This window comes from Strix uralensis, chromosome Z (assembly GCF_047716275.1).
Source record: "Strix uralensis isolate ZFMK-TIS-50842 chromosome Z, bStrUra1, whole genome shotgun sequence".
Lineage (NCBI taxonomy): Eukaryota > Metazoa > Chordata > Aves > Strigiformes > Strigidae > Strix > Strix uralensis.
Window position 1 is genome coordinate 25,886,161 of NC_134012.1, and position 19,032 is coordinate 25,905,192.

The window sequence follows — 19,032 nt, forward strand, 5'->3', positions numbered from 1 at the left end:
ACCACCTTAAAAACACTGACTTAAGTTGCCTATTGAGCTGTCTCTAGTTACGTGGTTTTTTGGACTTACAAAGGAAAGCAGAGCAGTTGAATGCACAAATTACTGTGCAAGTCAATGAAAGCACTAAGACTTGAACCAGAAAGTTCAGACCTCCTGAACCTCCGCACTAACAGCCAGTATATTAACATATTTATACACAAGTGTTACTACCAATTATCTCAGGAGCAGTGCTGGTTCAGAGAGACTGTTATCACTTGCAGCTGTTAACATGAGGAAGCATATGAAAGCAAGGAACATTATTTTAAGCTATGAAACCAAGATTGCATTGTGTTGTCACGGTTGAACTGATCTGATTATTTGCCAGGCTGTGCATTTACTTTATTTGTGTAACACTGAAGTGATCCAGAATATGCTGAGGCAGATACAAGCTTTATTAATCTGACCAAAACGTATTGTAGAATACAAATCAAAGTCTAGATTTTCCAAAGTCCCTTGGCTTCTCTCGTAAACCCCCACAGAGCATTTTGAATGCTTTAGATTTTGCAAACCAGTTTTCCACATCGTAAGTTTTAGGTGCAAAAAACAGAATCTGTGTTGAATTCATGTAGCTGGCCCAGCAGGTGTGCAAGCAGTTTCAGAACAAATTGCTATTGAACAGGACAAACATACAAAAGTGGATATCCAGCTACAAGGAATGTAACACCAAAGCCAACTAATTCTTTTGTACTGAAATAAAAGCTTTATCGTGGTATGACGTTCTGCTGCCGCAGTAAGTGCACTTGTGCCACTACCATTACTTTGGATGGCAGTCACCAAAAAATGACAATTATTTCTAACTATTTCTTCAAAAAGAAGAAAATGGCAGTGAATTAGTACAGTGGGGAGGAGCACATTTAGCTTCTGCTGAATCACACATTTCAGACTGGATCCTTAGGGAACGCCTTATGGAGAGACAGGCTCAGGACTTTTCATTCCAGGCAGGGCACAAGCCCTCTCGTGGATGATGTTTCTGAAGCCTCTTGGTCACTGACAAGTGACAGAGAGAAGCTCCGTCAGGAAAGAGTGCCAGATGAACTCATCCAGTTTAGCAAGCAGCAAAAAGCTACCTTTTTATTAATGACGTTTGCCATTAGTCCTGCTGAGAGTTAGGCTATTTTCCAGATAATTTTTAGTGAGATGTGGTGCCTAGACTTTGTAACATTACACACAGATACACCTTTCTAAAAGAAAAAAAAATCAAAATCACAGTGAAAGGTTACAGGAGGGACAGTAATCAGGCGTACGATTTTGTAGTATATTAAACTGCATTGTACTTCTGTAACAGTATTTTGAATTTACACGTTGTCTTTCACCCTAACAGACTGCAAGGACTGCACAAACAAGATACTGTATAAACTGCACCCCGGGCGTGTGGTCACACCTGGGCTGCTGAACAAGAACCTGCAACACGCACAGTGGCATGCAGGGCGGTAAGGGGAGGCAGAAACTTTGGCCAAGGTGATGAGGTCTATATGGCAGCAGATACACGTATTTTACAAGAACAAAGAGCTACCTACGCTCTTCCAGATCTGAAGTGGAGCTTTCAACAGTCTAAATCACACACATGCTAATCTTTACCCCTAGATCTCAGCTCTGCCAACATGCACCTGAGATGGCAAATTGTTGTTATCTGGGTTTTGCCAGCATCGTCCCCCCTCTGCTGTCATGGGTGCTAAATGCACTTGTGAAGGCAGATTTACTTAAGCTATTTCCCAGCTCAAGAGATTTCTGAGGGAGCCTTGAAGATGATACATTTACAATGGGATATTTGGTTCTGTACTGTCCTCAGTCAGCTGGTCCGGGAGGGAAGTATCAGGATTAGCCTGAAGGAAAAAACTCATTGTCTGTGCTGAGAGTTATTGCTCTTTAAGGATGAGGCAAAAAAACCCCAACCCAATATTAAATAGTCTGTGTTTTGTAGAAACCTTCAGTATTTACTTGATTGAAATCCTAATCTAGTTATTTTGTTTACTTATCCCTTAAATTAGTTTACATGATTAAGCTTCTAGAAACTGTTTCCATTAACTAGTTTAGCTGCAAGAGGAAAACTGCAAGATGGCCAGGACAATACACAGTGCAACTTAGTCTGACAAATTAATTTCATCTTTCTTTAGCCCCTACCTAGTATGCTAGTCCAGAAAAGCATGTAAGCAGTAGCTTTACTTTAGCATGAGCTTAAAACATTCACATCAAAGAAACTAAATTCTTAAGATTCTTTGATGAACTGGAGCCTAGACCCTGAAATCAAAATGAGTTGCAGGTTCAAACCTCCATGGGACTGAGTCTTCTCCCCACAAGAATTACATCAAACATTGCATTGCCAAGAGCCCAGCAATCACGTTTGCAACACACTTTCAGTGAAAACCTGTTTATCCAAATCCTGTGCCAATTCTGATATTTGCAGTTTTCTACTTCCTTGGAAGTCTGGATTCCATTGATAACTGTCTCACTTGGGAAAGGGAGAGTTGTAGATTGGGGTGGTTTGTTCATTAAAGCAGCTGACAGGGGATGGGATAGTGTTTTCCAACATAGTGTGCCTTTCTTATGCCACAAGTATTTGCTTGCTTTCCAGCTAAACAAAGAGGTCAATTTAAATATACTACCTCTTTCAACAGACCTTGTCCATATTGATATCATCAGATCTCATAGCTACAACAATGTTGTTACATGGAATACAAGAAATTTCTCTCAGACTGGTAGAATCTTTCAAAGTGAATGAAATATACTGTCCTGACTCCAAATTTATCAGAAGGACCCATTTTGACTCCAACTCTTGTCATTAACTTTTACCAAAACATGCATGTCTGTGTATGTATACATCACATGTATGTGTTTATTTGATCTTTCAGAGAGAAAGGATTATGCTCAGTCCAGGCTCCTAAAAATCTGACTTATAGCCAAATACTGATTATTTAATACTGAAAAGGAGGAAAAGTATATGTAACATTTAACTTCCATTTAGTTGCATTCTAAGACCATTATATAGTGTTCAGCCCCTTATTTGAGACCAAGAGACAGGATCAGAATGCACAGGAAAACATGAAGACAAAGCAGGCTCTGATTAATCTGAAAGATGTTCTGTAAAGATTTCAAGGACCCAAAACAGCATGAAAAAGAATTAGAACAGTCTGCAACTCAGTTTAGTAGAACTGCTGCTTTGCTCTTTTAACAGACTTTAATCACGACATCGATCTACACCAATGAACCACACTCCTGGTTAACGTTGTGTTAAATATTTGGTTCTTTCCAAATCGTGTTCACATGCAATAGCTACATTCCTGCCATAATCAAGCTCTGTGCCTGCCCTTTCTACTGAATCAGAATTGTTCCTCTAATACATCTGAGCATGTATTCCCTCCCCCTTGCAACAAGAAAGAAATACAAATCCACTTGTGAATGCAACCTTACACTTCTCACAGTGAAATGTTATCTAAGAAAATATTTTGAGGTCTGGAAAGTTCTCAAACTGCAGATCATTGACCACTTAAGCCCAATGAGAACTTGCCGACTGTCCACGGAGAAATAGGTTAGTCACAGAGTGATGATTTTTCCTTGTTTTCAGCTGTTGCTACAGCTGGCATGCAGACACTTTCATGAGAAGACAAAGCAAAAGACCTATAAACCAGCTGGAAATGAAGAACAGCCAGTCTTACTGCCTCTGCTAGGGGCCTAGAAAAAGGAGAAGAGGAAACAGAAGCCAGAGATACCCAAATAAGGCGAATATTTGGGACAGCAAAGGAAAAGGACAAAGTAACCAGGTGATGTAAGAATCGTCCCAGACAGCTTCGCTACCAGAGAAAGGCATCGAGCAGCCTAAAAGGAAAGAAGCCAGGTACCAGAGAGCTGCATGCAAATGAGCCTTACTGGGAAAGGATGCTCAGTGGGAGATAGGAAAGAGAAACACACAACTGCCTCCTTATTTTTTTCCCAAAAGAGGGAGAACACTCCTTGCATTACAAAAACCGTAAGTTAGGCCATGGTTTCAAGACGTTCCTTTCAATGGCAGTTTCCACTGTCTGGTGCTTGATTGTGCCAGGGTCTAGAACTGTTTGCATGTTGGAAATGCCAGACATTTCCTAGTAACCCTGCCTTTGCATTAAACGGTTTTACAATATTACATATTTTTCTTTTTTTTCTGTTTTGGGGTTTTTGTTTAAGAAGCAGTGGCTACCACCTCAAGGACACTACTTATACATGTGCAACTGTTAAATGGAAGAGAGGATTCCACGAGACAGTCTGTCTGTTCATCCTGTAGAAAATACGAGAATCTATCATATAGAATAAAGCCTGTCCAAAGAGACACCCCTGCAATGGATGAGGCATTAGAAGTGCATGCTTACAAAAGGAAATAAATGCTGTTTCTATTAAGACTATCTCATTAATTATTATTTGTCTGGTTTCTTTATAACCACATCTAGTTCTTGCTTTCTGTTTACGGCATATGCCCTCAATTTGATAACTAACAGGTGCTGCAGACTACAGTTCTTGAGATTGAAACTATTAAAAAAAATCACACACAGATGAGCCACAAAAGCTACAGAATGCAGACTATAGAAAGGCAAACACTTATCAGTTTTATATTGTGTTTTACTGACTGTGGACTCTGGCCTGGAGCTTGGCTGCAGAGAGCTCTTTGCCACAGTTACCGTATGAAAATCACCTGGTAGTACTCCTTTACATTGTGCACACCTGAGTTCCTGCTTTCCACTCAGTTACACAGTTAGTTTGTCAGAGAGTGCTTTAGACCTGCTTAACATTCAGCGTGCTGCAATCTCACCTACACTGAAGGTCCTTTACAGCACAAAGCGCCTCACAGGCACGTACCTCATGCAGTCATTTCCATCAGCACAGGGGCAATACTTTTACATGCTGCGTGCTGATGTAGAGGGTAACCGAGGGGAGCCAGGTCCTCCATGTTCCTCATTTGGAAATAAATTAACTTGGATATTTATATTCTTTAAATGAATGAGTGCCTTGTCACTGCATGTCAGCCGGTAAGAAAAATTGTTGGGATCAAAAATTAAATTTGAATTTCAAACCACTAACTAATCAAAGCACAAGAAATGTTACATTACACACTGCATGTCTGATCTTCCACTGTCTGCAACCTTTGCAATCCTTATTCCTGTGCAAAAAGGGAAAAGCCATGCTCCCCGCTCACTCTGAACAGCGTTGAAAGATGTGACAATGCCGTAGCAGCTCAGTAAAGAACCAGATACACAAGTTCATCATAATCTGTCTTCGCTGACACTAGAACTAAATAGATGCCTTCAAGTAATTGGAACTATTAACCAGCTTCACTGTAAAATGCCAGAGGAAATGCAACAGAGCTCCCATACATAAAACTAAATTAATGATTCATAAGGCTGCATAATTAACAATGCTAATTCAAAAAATTATGTAGTTAAGGAAGCACATCCAGCCTTCCCTTGACCTCTCTTTTCACATGTGATTGCAATTAGATAGGCATGCACTGTTTCCCAAACTGTGCAGTCCAAGAGGATATGGCATGCTTTTGTATAATCTCAGATCTAGGTGGCATATCTCCTTCAGGAACAGCAAGTCCTTAGCCTTCCATTTGTTAAGACTCCAAAGCAATGCTGCTTGCAAAACCATGGTCACATCACTGGTAAACTGCACCAGCTGCAACATCGTATGGAGAAACAACAGCGTGTTTTACTCCCTGTCCCCTGAGCCTTTTCACTCAAGAGGAGTGTAAGTAGTGTCAGCGTACCTCAGAGTCTGGTCTTATACCTGCCCCCTGCTCAGCCTGCAGAAACCTCTCTTGCTTCTTTGGAAACGACCTGGAGGAGCAGAGACAGCAGGTCCTAGGAACTGGAGTCTCAGTCGCACAGATCGCAAAACAGAAACTCTTCTTCGGCCATAAGCACTTTACCAGGTCTTCTGTTCTTCTTCCAGCCACACGTGTCCCTGCCGCTTCAAAGCAGTATCTTTCTCTAGTTTCGTGCTCTATAGCTACTCAGGTGTTCGCAGCAAATCCTCTTGACTGCCCCCTTCACAAGCTTTGAAGGAAGAAACAAAACCCTGAAGTGCATGCTGAGTACATGGTTTTCTAAGGCTTGTAACTCAGTCAAATCAAAGCCACAACTAAGACACTTCATAGTTATGGCTATTTCAATGCCAAATTCTAGCACACAGAGCTCAGCCAGTCACGCTGCAGAGCTGTTCAAAAGAAGGCAGCAAAAAGTCTTTATGGAGGGAAAAATAGTTTTCCACTCTCATACTCACACATGGATGAAATGTTTTCACTCAAACTTTCCAAAAAATTCACCTTTGAGCAGAGTCCAAGGGCCTCATTTGAACAATTTTAAAACTTTCTGCAAAGAATAAATACTTTAATTGTATAAAAAAGCATTGCTCAATAACAAATTTGACTGTGGGTAGTTCTCCTGACGTCAATTCCATTTCTCCCAATTTACATTGTCATGAGACCAGAATCAACCCCAGTGCCTACGCAGAACTATTAAAAATTATTACTCCCTTCTCCAACAAAAAGTTATGGAAGACTGAAAAGCCTGAAAAGCTAAAATACCCAGCAAGCGTTATATACCTGTAAGAAGAGCACCATAAAAGAGCAGACCAAAATGCCTAAACCTCTAAGCTTCATACCAAAATCTTCATGTCACAAGATACATGAAAAGCGGTGGAGAGGGAGAGCTCCGGAAGCATTTAAGGTTGAAGCGGACGGTGGCTCCTCATCAGTCCTCCCCGGCCAAGGTTTAACAGAGCCGGTCTTTGGCACACAGCAGAGATCCAGGACAACCTGGTGACTTCAGCCAGATAGAGATTTGGATTCTGCGGCAGACTCTGCACCAGCACAACCCACATCTTGCTCAGCTGATAGTTTAGGCATGGAGTTATACCTGAACTGCCTATGGGTTGCATGAGTTTACCACCCTTTCATGATAATTCAATAATATCTCAAAAAAAACCCACAAAGAAAACCTAAATACAATGTTACATGGTAATGTCTCTCAGTAATTTCTTTGTAAATAAGATGGTACAAACTAGCTATAACAGGTCAAGGGTTCAGGCCCGAAGAGGCAGTGACTGAAGCGTTCAGACACGGCACAGTGCTTGAAACAAGGCTATCCTGGGGGATAGCGGGGTATTAACAAAGCGAAAGTTGCCTGTGCTGTTGAGATCGTTCTGTTTGTAAACAATGGGACCATGCTTCTTTATCTTATTACTGCTTCACAGAGGAATAAGCAAGTGTTGATGTAAAGGAGAAGACAGGGAGATGGAGATCACCAATTTCTTCCTTTTTCAAGGAAAGGACTGATTTTCCCATCTTTTACACACACATACACACCCACTTCCATTTAGTATCATCACTGTTGTAACCACAGAGTTTTCTGCCACAGCTCCTAGACAGCATCACAAAATAAGTCCAACGAACACAAGGAAAAAAATTCCTATGGACACTGTGATATAAAGAGGTCATTTTGTTTGCATCAGCTGACTTAAGGAAAAGAAAACCCCTTTCCTGATTTGTGAATCAAATGGCTCTCTTATACAAGTGTCACTCAAAAGATTGCCTTCTCTGTATTTCAGATCTTCTTTTTTGCACAAACAGATACTGGGTTGATTTAGCAAAATCCTCATTTTCCCTAATTGCTCTCTCATCTCCATGAACAGGCTGATTGTCTGTAAGAAGCTTCTTACTTTCAATACATTTACAAATTTGTTATTTATATTATTGGCTAGTTGGTACTCAATCCTCCCCCTCATTCCCAAATTACTTGCCATAGGTCATGTTCTTTTCTAGCAAGCTTCAGTCTCCAGAACAAGAAATGTAACTATTTGATTAAATGAGCTCTCAGAACTTCCCATTTACCAACATAACTTTCTTTTTCCCTTCTGCTCTGTTTCAGTTTGCTTTGGTTACAGATATACTGCACATATGCCTTTTATGGCCCTGTTGCTGTGTGCTTAAACAGTAGAAATCTCTGTTGACTATGAGGATTTTCATCTCCTTCACTTTCACTCTAGAGTCTTTTTCATTTTTCCTCTTAAAAAAGAAATATTTCCTTCCCTAGAAGACTGTATCACTCTGGTATCCTTTAATCCAAGCACTCCCCAGAGGACTCTGGCTTTAAAGTTTCAGTTTAAATGCTGTTCCTACAACAAATCCTAGTAATCACATGTTTTCAGTGGCATTATGTATATTAGAGGTCACAATTAAAATGTCCAAAAGTAACTCCATGGCTTAGACTTAAAACATGAGGAAAATCTGCACAAAGCAATCTTGGGAACTGTGAACCTCAAAACAAAGTTTGGCATTTCTGAATGTTGTGCACAAACTCAACACTCTTAACCTCTAAGAGATGATTAAAATAACAGGGATAAATTAATCACAAATCCTTGTATTACTATCATAGTTGATCCTATTCAATTTTTTATTAGAAATGACCCATATTAAACTTGAAAACTGTGTCCCCCTTTATTGCAGGACACATTTCAAAATACTCAGAAATTCCTAGACCCCATTTTAAGAAGCCAGTCATGTAAGAGAGGTCTTTTGGATGCTGAAGACTGTTGAACACCATGGACAAATTTCTCAATCAGATCTAAGACAAATTCTTTCAAGCGCTCATGGAAGATGGGCACTCTCTGCAATTCTCTGGTCTCAGATCGCAATGCTGTTAGTCTAAGCCAACAAAGGATTCCCACTAGTGCAACAGAAAACAGAACATAGGCTTCAGTTCAGATGAGAGCAAAGACATGGGAAAGAATCTCATTTTCCAGTTGGCTTGGGACCCTAACTTTTCCCCAGTGCTCAAGTAACAGTAAGACATAGTTGTCATCTTTTTTCTTCTCTTCATTCAGTTAAAAGGCAAATACCTGAAGAGAAGCAAGAATTCGGCTTATCTGTGGGTTACTTGTTTTGTTTAATGCTCCATTCATTCTATCTGATTTCACCAAATCCTACAAGGATTTTATTACCCTCTTACAGCCCTGCTACAGAGCCAAGTAGGCACCATTAAATCAGACTCCTACTCCAGAGCTTGCTTTTGAGCTCTGTTTAGATTTGCAGGGAGGAGCAAAGAACAAGAGAATTGCAAACAAATATGTAACAATTAACTTGAGAAATATATATATACTAGTCCCTCTGTAACCATGTAATGTTTTTTCATTATACACACCACTTGAACAAGTACAATTTCAGGGCTTTACTAACTACCACAGCCTTGAACACAGAAATCCCTAAATTAGAAAGGGTATCTTTCAAGTGCAGTGCAGTAAAACCCAGCTTTGGGGACGCCGGGGTTTGGGTTTTTTGAGTTGTTTTTCTGTTTGATTGTTTTTACATCATCTCTAAAATATCCCATAGTCAGATATAACAGTCTGTACACCAGTGACTTGCCTCCTGCCCGCTCTCTGCTCCTTCTGCAGGCTCCAACGGTGTTTTGGTTTCGGCAATTTGTGGCTCACGTCCGACTCTACTCTGTCTTCTCCAGAATCTCCGGAACAGATTCCTGAAGAACAAATTTCATACTTGTTTGAAAACAACAGAAAGGCAGTTTTGAAATTCAGATGACAATACATTTACTATTAATGTCCATTATGTTTCTCTCTTTCTTGTGAATCACAACAATTGATTAAAATCATTACACAGGTGAGGAAGATGCTCATTCATGTTGATTAGGTGCAGTGCATCTAACCAATGGCATGGTTACATACACCCACGCCCCCTTCCTAGCTCTCTTAAATTTCTGCTTTCTCTGACACTAGAGTAAGTATCGCTATTGCAGTGGCCTAAACCAGTAACCTAGACAGCACATCTACTTCTCTCTCTTTACACTGCATATGTAAGTGCAGTGATAAGACTTCCTCGACCAGGACACCTCTAGATTAAGAAAATGGGTACTACTAAACATGTTTCTGGAAGTCTCTAAGAGGCAAGGGTGGAATGTTATGAGGATGAATATTACAGACAGGAACTGAACCACTGGCAGCTAAAATACTGGGAGGGACTGTCTCTGTGCAAGAGCCAGGAATAAATCCTAGAAATACTGACTTGTGGTTCTTTGCTCTAGCCAGTAGGTTCAGTCGGCACTCCTCTCCCCATAAGACCTTCATAGCACTACCTGAACAGCAATCAGGAGCTAACAGTTGAAGGAATGTTGATTTAAAATTTTCTTTTTCAGGCTACCATGCCATGTACATTGCGCAGCACAGTGTCAGAGGGAGGTCTAAGCCCAAATGGCAAGTTGGGACCTGAATTCATGTCTGCTAAGGCCAGGGTCCTCCACCCTGCGAGTTTTTATCCACTTTGCTAATGTATCAGCCAGACACAGTGAGGTAGGCAGCAAAGATCAGAGCCTCCTCTTCTGCACAGCTTCTGCCAACCATGAATCTTGAAAGCAGAGTGGGGTATAATCAGGAGAACACTTGGGTGCTACTTAGAAAGGAAAAAGCACACAGCTCCTCCCCTTGGCCAGTGTTTCAAGAAAATAATTGCATGTCCTTGAGGTACACTGCCAAAAAAACGTGTCCTTTGAGACTGTGGTGACTGCACTAGGAAATCAGCAGCCCATCTCTCCCAGCTCACCCAACACTGCCATGAGATCCAGCCCTCCTGTTTGCCCTGTGAGAGGGGTAATGTGTTTACACCACGTTGACTGCCTTTTCACCACACACTCAGCAATCAGACACATACACAGCTGTTGTATAGGACAGAGGGGTTCCTCTATATCACCTTGCAGGGCATTGTAAACATGCTGTCAGGAGTCAGCAGAGCAATATCTGGAAAGAATTAGCCTGTTATTTTGTACATAAGCAGCAACAGAAAATGAAAAACCCCAAACACCCAAATATAATAATCTGTGTAACGTAAAGAAATAGGTTCATTAAAAGCAAACACATGGAAGTATATATATACAGGGACAAAATCTATCTTGTTTTCACCTATACAGTTTGACTCCATTCAAAGGCAAAGCTGCAAGAAGCAGGACCAGAAAGCTTCACACACAAATGCAACATTGATATGAATAAGGGGAACCATTCTTGTACTGAGTGCAGTGCTTTGGGGAGAAGCACCAGATCCCCTCACGTAAACAGAACTACACTTATACTAGACTGTGCAAGTAGACCATGTTTTAGTTCGGGGAATAAAAAAATCATCACACTTCCATATAATCACATGTCAGAAAAAACAGCTTTTGCCTAATGAGGACATCTTCATAAATCACAGTATCCCAAGTTTAAATTAGTAAAATCAGTGTCAGGTCCAAACTGGCCACATTGGGATGTATCAGAATTTCTGTGTGCTTTTTAGACTGAAGAGATAACCAGCTTTTAGCTAATATTTGGATTAAAAAAATTCACAGCCCTGATCATTACACTTTTTTTCCCTAGGAGCAGAACATATGGCTTGTATCCTGGCTAACTTCCAACCTGAGTAATTACGTACTGACCACACAAGTTTCCCCTGCGGTTTTAACTGGATAAAGCATTCCTCTCCAGTTCCTCCTGTGAACATTTATACCGTGTTGTGGAGCACTATTAAACAGCTACTGCCCTTTGCCCCAAAGATGGCTGCATATTAGTAATAAGTGAAACAAGTTCTTAAACTTATAATTATATCCCCGTCCCCTCCAAAGATAGTTGGGAGGTGTCCTGGTTTAACCAGGATAGGGTTAAGTTTCCCCAGCAGTGGGGGGGAGCTCTAGCCGGGTTATTCAGACACCATGCCGACGTCACATCCTGGCAGGTCACATTTTCCTGGCGCGGAGCGCGGTGCACTCGTGGTTTTGTACATCGTGCTTCAAACTGCTGTATTTGGTAGCTATTTTGCTCTGTTCATTGCTATCACTATTACTGTTATTATTATTGTTGTTGTTTGTTGTGTTGCTATTGCACTGTTGTATTAAACCTTTCCTTATTTCAGTCTTGGGGCTTTGTATTTCACTCCCTTTGTGGGGGAGGGGCAGCAGCCGCGTGGTCTCAGACCCCGGCAGGGGCTAAACCATCACAGGAGGGATGGGGATATAATTTTAAATGTAACTGGGGGGGACATGGATCCATTCACATGTGCTTTGAGCCCCTAATCGTATCCATTAGACATGACCTTCTGTATCAGGATGATGCTTTCATGCAGTGAAATTGATAGATGAAGATAGTATTTTTCCTAACAACTTCAAGTGTCAAAAGACCTACCCTTGGGTTCATGCAGCATATTTAAAACCAAGCATTTCTGCTGAAGATGTGGAACGGCCTATGAGCTCACGAAGGGCTGTGTGTGGAAAAAGGTTAATATTAGAGAAGATGTGGGCAGGCTTTCTGCTCAGAAACATGGGACAAGCTGACAAAGCAAAAGAACAGTTTGGATACCTTGCTTTTATACCAGGGCATTGACTATTTTGATTGGTGTGTTGTGTTTAAAGGATAAAGAAAATGAAACAGAATGAGCTATACACCACAGTCCACAGTGTGTCTCGAAGATCTCAAAGCACTTTATGACTGGTTAGTGCCAATAGGAGGTACTGGAGAGAGGCATTAGGAGAGCCACCTTATAACAAACTACAGAACCAAACTAGGCACCTGATCAGGTAAAATTCTTCCTCCCTCCCAATCAGGATTGCAAACACTGAAATTAAGAGGAAAATTAGCAAAAAGGGAGAAGTCATTTTGAGTACCTTCTTTTTTTACTTCCCAGCCTGAAACCGTCTGAATTCCACATTTCCAACTTATATAAACTATTAACTTCAGCTAAAATCTGCAGCATTTCCCACCTCTGCAGATGCATCGGGATCACTGTGACAAATGAGGCTGCCTGAAAGTCAGAAGCCCCTTTAACAATTTCCCTGCAGGGCAGCTAAGTGATGCTATGCAGCAGAAATACCAGTGAGAGAGCCATTTAGACCAGTCTGTATTTTAACCACTTGATCAGATTTATAAACTACTCTGAAGATGACAAATGCTACCAAGTTGTTCAGTATTACTAAATAAAATCGTGCCTGGGAACAAACTTTTTTCTGCAAGAGAGCTGAATGATGAGTGGGCCTATTAGCTGCTTAATCCACACGCATCCATGTGTAGGTGCATGCATACATCAGTTTAAGAGATTCTGTGTAACACATCTGCACCATTTTTCTACTTTAGAAAAGGTCATGCAATAAAAGGAAGAAAAACCAACTGTCTGCTTTCTCATAAACCAGAAATGGGTCCATTCAGAGAACATAATGAGTGGTCAGCTTTCTTCCAGTTTGCTCGGCTTGCACTTTTTGTAAACATCCTTCCTCTTTGCACCCCCAAAATGATCGGTTGTGAGACTGACGTAGAGGGCAAGTGAGAAGCCTCTGCCATTTCTCTTCCCAGCCCCACTGGGATCCTTGCTCCCCGGCCCTCTCTGCTCGACAGAGCTGGCAGGGGGCTGGCAAGGCTGGAGGCCGAGCGAGCTGCCCTTGTCACTGGGAGCCCCAGCCGGCTCCCGGGGACGGCGCTGGCAGAGGAGCCAAAGGCTGGCGCGGCACACACAGAAATGCACTTGGGCTGTGGGAACGCTCTTCCAATTAATCCTTCCAACTGGGTAGTTTGGGATTTGACTCCCATCCTGCAAGGATGTGACGCTATCAATTGAGAAGGCTGAATATTTGCTGGGTTTTGATCAGGTCAAACCACCGAACAAGCAAACAAAAAAAGGCAGCTTTTAGAGGGAGATCTAACACTATAAGCGTCTCTGCTGGCATCCCTTTAAACACACTGCAGCAGAGTTCAAGCCGTTGCCTCGGATCGAGCAGCACAAAATGGGAAACATCTCTGGTGTGCAACGCTGCCCTCATGCGGCCGCTCCACCTCTGCAAAAATACCAGGAGGGACGGAATGGGAACCTTGCTCCAGATTTGCAGCTTTTCAAATTGTCTTTACTAATTTTGGCAACTTGTTTGCCCTTATCTGGAACCCTGCCCAAGCAAAGCAGGCACAATTTGGTTGGACTAGATGATCCTCAAGGTCTTTTCCAACCTTGATGATTCTGTGATTCTGTGATTTAGCTTACTCATGAAATGGCCCACTGCTTGCTTGAATTGCAGCAGTGAGGGGGACACATAAACTTCTTAAAGAAGGACAACCTTGTTGCCTGCGGAGGAGAGCAGAAGCACAACAGGAGCTTTCTGCCCCACTGGCACAACAGTCGGCTACACGCAGAAATAACAAAAACCCGGAAACAAATTCAGTACTAGATTCGGTAGAACAACATCCATCTTTCGGCTGTAAAAACCTTGTATCAAAACAGCGCTGAAGAAGCGAAGGAATCTTAATCACTTAAGATAGCAAACAAATATTGACAGGCAAAGAACAGAAGCCTAACTACCACAGGTGGCTGGCCATACAGAACAAAATCCTTTTGTATTCTCGTCTCCTAGTACTCGGCACCTGTAAACACCTAAAGCAGCCTGCCTGTCATTGCATTACAGCTGGAGCAACGTTACGGCACTTGGGAAAGATCCTGCCACAGCTCAGCTGACAAAACCGGGGAGGCAATAGCAACTTTCTTCTTCATCACATGATTTTGAAAAGAAAGCTTGCAATATCACTGGAGTGGAAACTCTGAACCCGTCCTATAAGGCCCGTGAAGGAAATCAGATGAATATTTACTGAGCTGGAGCTGCTGAGATGGTAATTATACCTTTTGGGTTTTGGTGGTGTTTTCTTGTTTGCTTTGCCAGATTTCATAAGGCTCATCTGCTAATCAGTTCCTGAAAATCATGGCTGGTTTTATTATGCAGTTTGTCCTGTCTAGGGTAAGAGAGCAGAGCCAGAGAAATATTTTCTACTTATGTTTTTAGCAAAAAGGCTAGTTTGTGAAAAGTAGAAATGTTCCTAGGCTGCAAGAGAGCTTTGTTCTGTGTGTCCCTAAGTTTCTATATGCTGCTACAAGTTTCAGTACCTTTTCGAAGAGACTGTCCCCTACTATTTTTGCAGTTCAAGTGCAAAATAAATCGAGGGGTTGACTTAAGATATTACTTCCCTTTTTCATTCAGGACTGTCAGCTATGTAGCACATAGGGAGATTCTTCAACAGAACATGAATCCAGGAGAGAAAACCATTTTCCAGGAATATCTGACAAATCAGGGGACTGTGGTAAAGCCCTATTGCTGGCAGAGACAGAACCACATCTGCGCTAAGTGTCCCTACCACATACGGACTGGTGAAGAAGCGAGAGTCCCTTACGCAGAATTTGACAGGGTCTTTGGCTTCCCATACAGATCAACAGCAGCTCTCTGAAACAAACACCTCCTCTTCTATGAACTGAGGAGTTTCTCAGGCAGCATAGTCCAGAAAGGCCGTGCTACAAACTGTACTGACCGAGGCTACCATGCCGAACCTATGCTGTTTGGGGTGGGTGGTTATCTGGATGCAGTTACAGATGCCTATGGAAACATCGGCTGCATCGTCCTCTGTTCAAATTACTCTCCTTGTAACGAGGCTTACCACTGCTGTGTAAGTAAAATCTACAACTTTTTGTGGAAGTATCCAGAAATCACGCTCTGCATCTATTTCTCTTGGCTTTATCACACTGAGGACAGTTTCCCCACTGCTGCGTGGAACCGCAAAGCTTTGCAGAGCCTCTCCAGCCTGTGGCCTTGGGTGACTCTGCAGACTGCCGCGGGGTGCACAGTGTTACCTCCTCTGCAATTTTGTGTGTGGCATCCCAGGGTCAGCCCTTTACCACTCAACTCCACCATCAAGAACCCTAGCAGATCAACAAAATCTGCATCCAGTTAACAACTTCACAGGAATTAAACCGTATTTTAGGAAAGCCTTTCCACAGGCGATGCAGGGAAACCCTGCAGTGCAGCAGAAATTAAAGGCCTTTTCTTCTCCTAGTCCAGCCTCCCAACAGCCTTTCCAAGCGATGAAAGGCAGACTGCTACCTCCGATGTCTCAAAGCCACTTGGTGCTTTTCCCAGGCATGTTTCTGCCCTTTCAGAGGGAACATCTATACCCCAGACCTAAAAATATCGTATGGCATTGAAAAATGCCAAAGGAATAATTCAGTGAAACTCATAATCCTGACATTTTTCCAAGCAGCAGACACCTACTCTAAAGATGATACAAATTGAACTGCTTTCAGGCTATCAAACTGAGATCAGAGATGGGGGAAAAAAAAAAAATCAATAAAATTACCTCCTACAAAAGTTAACCCACAGAATAACTGGGGGTCTCGAATAGCTGATTATGAAGATAGTATACTTTTATTTTATTCCTGTTCCTTTCAAACATAATCCTAGAGCAGTAAAACCAAAACCTCAGTATGTTCTGATTACCTCCTGGGTCTAATTTGTTTGTTGCCCTTAAGCCAATTGCTACCAGAAAAATGTGATCAGTCCACAAGCTACAGCCACAGCCGGATTTGTAGCTTCCCAGCTGAGGCTACTTTGGTGGAACACATGACATATCCTAAATTCCTCCTCTATCAAGAAGATGGTTCTGCAGGTGAGGCTGATCTATTAATAAAGTTTTCCCACCAGCTGTTTCCTTAATAATAGGGGGGTTTTATATACACTTATTTGTGTGTGTGTGCTTCCCCCCCCCCCCATGTTCCTCCCTTCCATTAAGAGGAAGCTCACAAAGCTGTGTAATTTTGTAATTAATAATAAGTATCTAATAGGATAATATAGATAACAGACCTACACAGTCCAAGTGTAACTTGAAAAACAAAGTTTCTATCATTTAGAGCAGTGTTTTCACTGTGTGATCCAGTACATTTGTTATTATACTAAAGGTTGTAGAGAAGGGAGCAGCTGAAGTCAAGCTCATGCTGTTGCCGAGGGAAACCGGGGTTCCTCCCTAGGCAACAGCCACTGCCAACAAACACACTGCCTAATGTTGTGAAGGCAGTGCTGCTGCTCCTTTTTTACTCTTTTTGTGGCATCTATTACTTACTTACGTATATCTGAGTAGAAAAAAGGAGGTTGCTTCCCCCTGTGACCTTAAACAGCCTTGACTTCAGCACAGGTGATCCCACTTGGAAACCCAAACGTTCTGCTGAGCCTCAACCGACATCACAGAGGCAGAACTGTGCTGAAACCCACCAGATCCCTTACTTTTACAACGCCTAGGCGCTTTTTTAGGAAAGCTTTCTCAAATTAGACCGAATCACCCTACACTTTCTGATCAAGTATTAGCGAGCATGGCCACAAGCAGCCACCTGTGCTGTAGCATCGCGGCGATTTTTTTTTTTGCTCGAATTTATAAAGCCAATGCTATTTTTTAACTCTTGCGGTACCTAAGGGGTGTTTGAGCTTGGACTTCCAAGGTCAGAACCAAACCCTGTTCCCCAATGCTACTACCTTGCGCCACCTGCGCTCCGTGTCCCCTCCACAGGCCTGTTGGAGGGGGAGGCGGGCTCTCGCTTTGGCCAGAGCCTTCTGAAAACACGCCCTAGGCTGAGCCCGCACGGCATCGTGCCCTGTGGCCGTGTCCGCAGGACCAGCTCGCTGCCAGGACTCCGCAGGAGCGTGCTCGCCTGCAGCCCGAAGGCGATGGCCACTCCACCTCCTGCGGCGCCTGTCCACGACTGCCGCGGTAACCGCAGCAACCGGACGCCCTGGCAACGGGTAGCCCCACCCCTCCCAGGGGCTGCGCACGCAGCCGACCAATGGCAGAGGCATGAGTGACATGAGGGCAGATGTCCCATTGTGACATCACCGCGCGGTGGACTGTAATGTCAGTGAGCGATGATGGACCGTGACCTCACGTCCCTCACTGATTCTATTCGGGCACCGGCAGAGCCCGGCCCAGTCTGGCTCGTGCCTGGACTCCTGCCGAGCGTGCCTGCGAGGTCTGGAGGGTCGAGCGAGGCTGCTCCCGGTGCTGGGTGGTGCTTTGGGGGCTGCCGTTGGCAGCTCTCGGTGCCCGTCCCGGAGCCATCCCCTGGGTTTCCCCGGCCCTGCCTGGGTCAGGCAGCCAGGCACCGCCGGGTGCTTGCGGCAGCGGAGGTGAGCTGTGCGGGGAAGCGTCTCCCGGGGTGGGCGAAGGCGCTCGGGGAGCCAGAGGGTGTTCTTCGCAAGGGGCCTGGGCATTTCTTCCTCCCCTCCCCGCACCGGGACAGTGAGTGACATGGGCCTTTCCCCCTTTTGCAGTGTGTGACGCCAGCAAGGGGGACCAGGTCCTCATCCTCAGCTCTCCTCAACCTGCTGCAGCGCATGAACATGGCCACGGAGACAGAGCAGATCTGCCCGATCTGCCGTGATGCCCCACAAGATGCTTATGGGTTGCCCTGTTGCCACTGGTTCTGCCTGGACTGCGTCCTGCCAAGGGTACATATGAAGCCAGAGTGCCCACTCTGCAAAGAATGGGTAGAGAAGGTCCGGTTTCCTGTGGAGGGAGAAAATGACTGGCTACATTTAGTCATAGAAGGTGAAGTGTTGCCAGACACCAGCAGCCAGGCAGGCACAGCTCCCAGCTGCCCGGCCGAAAACAGCCCCCATCAGCCCATGGCATCCCCTGCACCTTCTCCACAGGGGACACTGTCCGCAGATGAGCAGGGGACTGCAGGGCCAGAGGCACAGGCAGTGGGTGGCATCCTGCCCGAGGTCTGGGCAGAACTTTTCCAAACAGATCATCATCTCCTGAATCCCTTGCTGCCCTGGCTGCGCCTGGAGCTGTGGTCAATATGTGGGCCCTGGTGGTGGCAGGTACGTCGTGCAGAGGCCGACATTCTGCACACCCTGTGCGTCAGCGGCCCGGTTGTGGAGGCCATGGTCCAGCTGCTGCAGCGTGACCTTGGGGAACGTGCAGCACCTCTGGTCCATGGTGTCATCAATATCATTGCAGACCGGTGCAGCCAGGATGCCCAGGGGCTGCTGCTCTCCCATGCTGTGTGGGAGGAGGACGACAGCTCTGCGGCTGGCTCCAGCTCCACCAGCTCCAGCTCCACCAGCCCCAACCCCACCATCTCCTGGTGGGGGACTAGCCCCTCCCCCTCCAGCAGCTCTGCAGGCTCCAACGGGGAGGAGGAAG

The 19,032-nt window shown here is 44.0% G+C and overlaps 1 protein-coding gene across 1 annotated transcript; it reads left to right on the top strand.

The window, feature by feature from the left end:
• The first annotated feature begins 15,090 nt into the window (after nt 1-15,090).
• Nucleotides 15,091-16,323, top strand: LOC141938385 (putative C->U-editing enzyme APOBEC-4). Its single transcript, XM_074857170.1, is given in 2 exon segments — nt 15,091-15,662; nt 15,664-16,323. Coding segments are annotated over 2 exon segments (969 nt in total). The 3' UTR covers nt 16,061-16,323.
• Nucleotides 16,324-19,032: the final 2,709 nt, after the last annotated feature.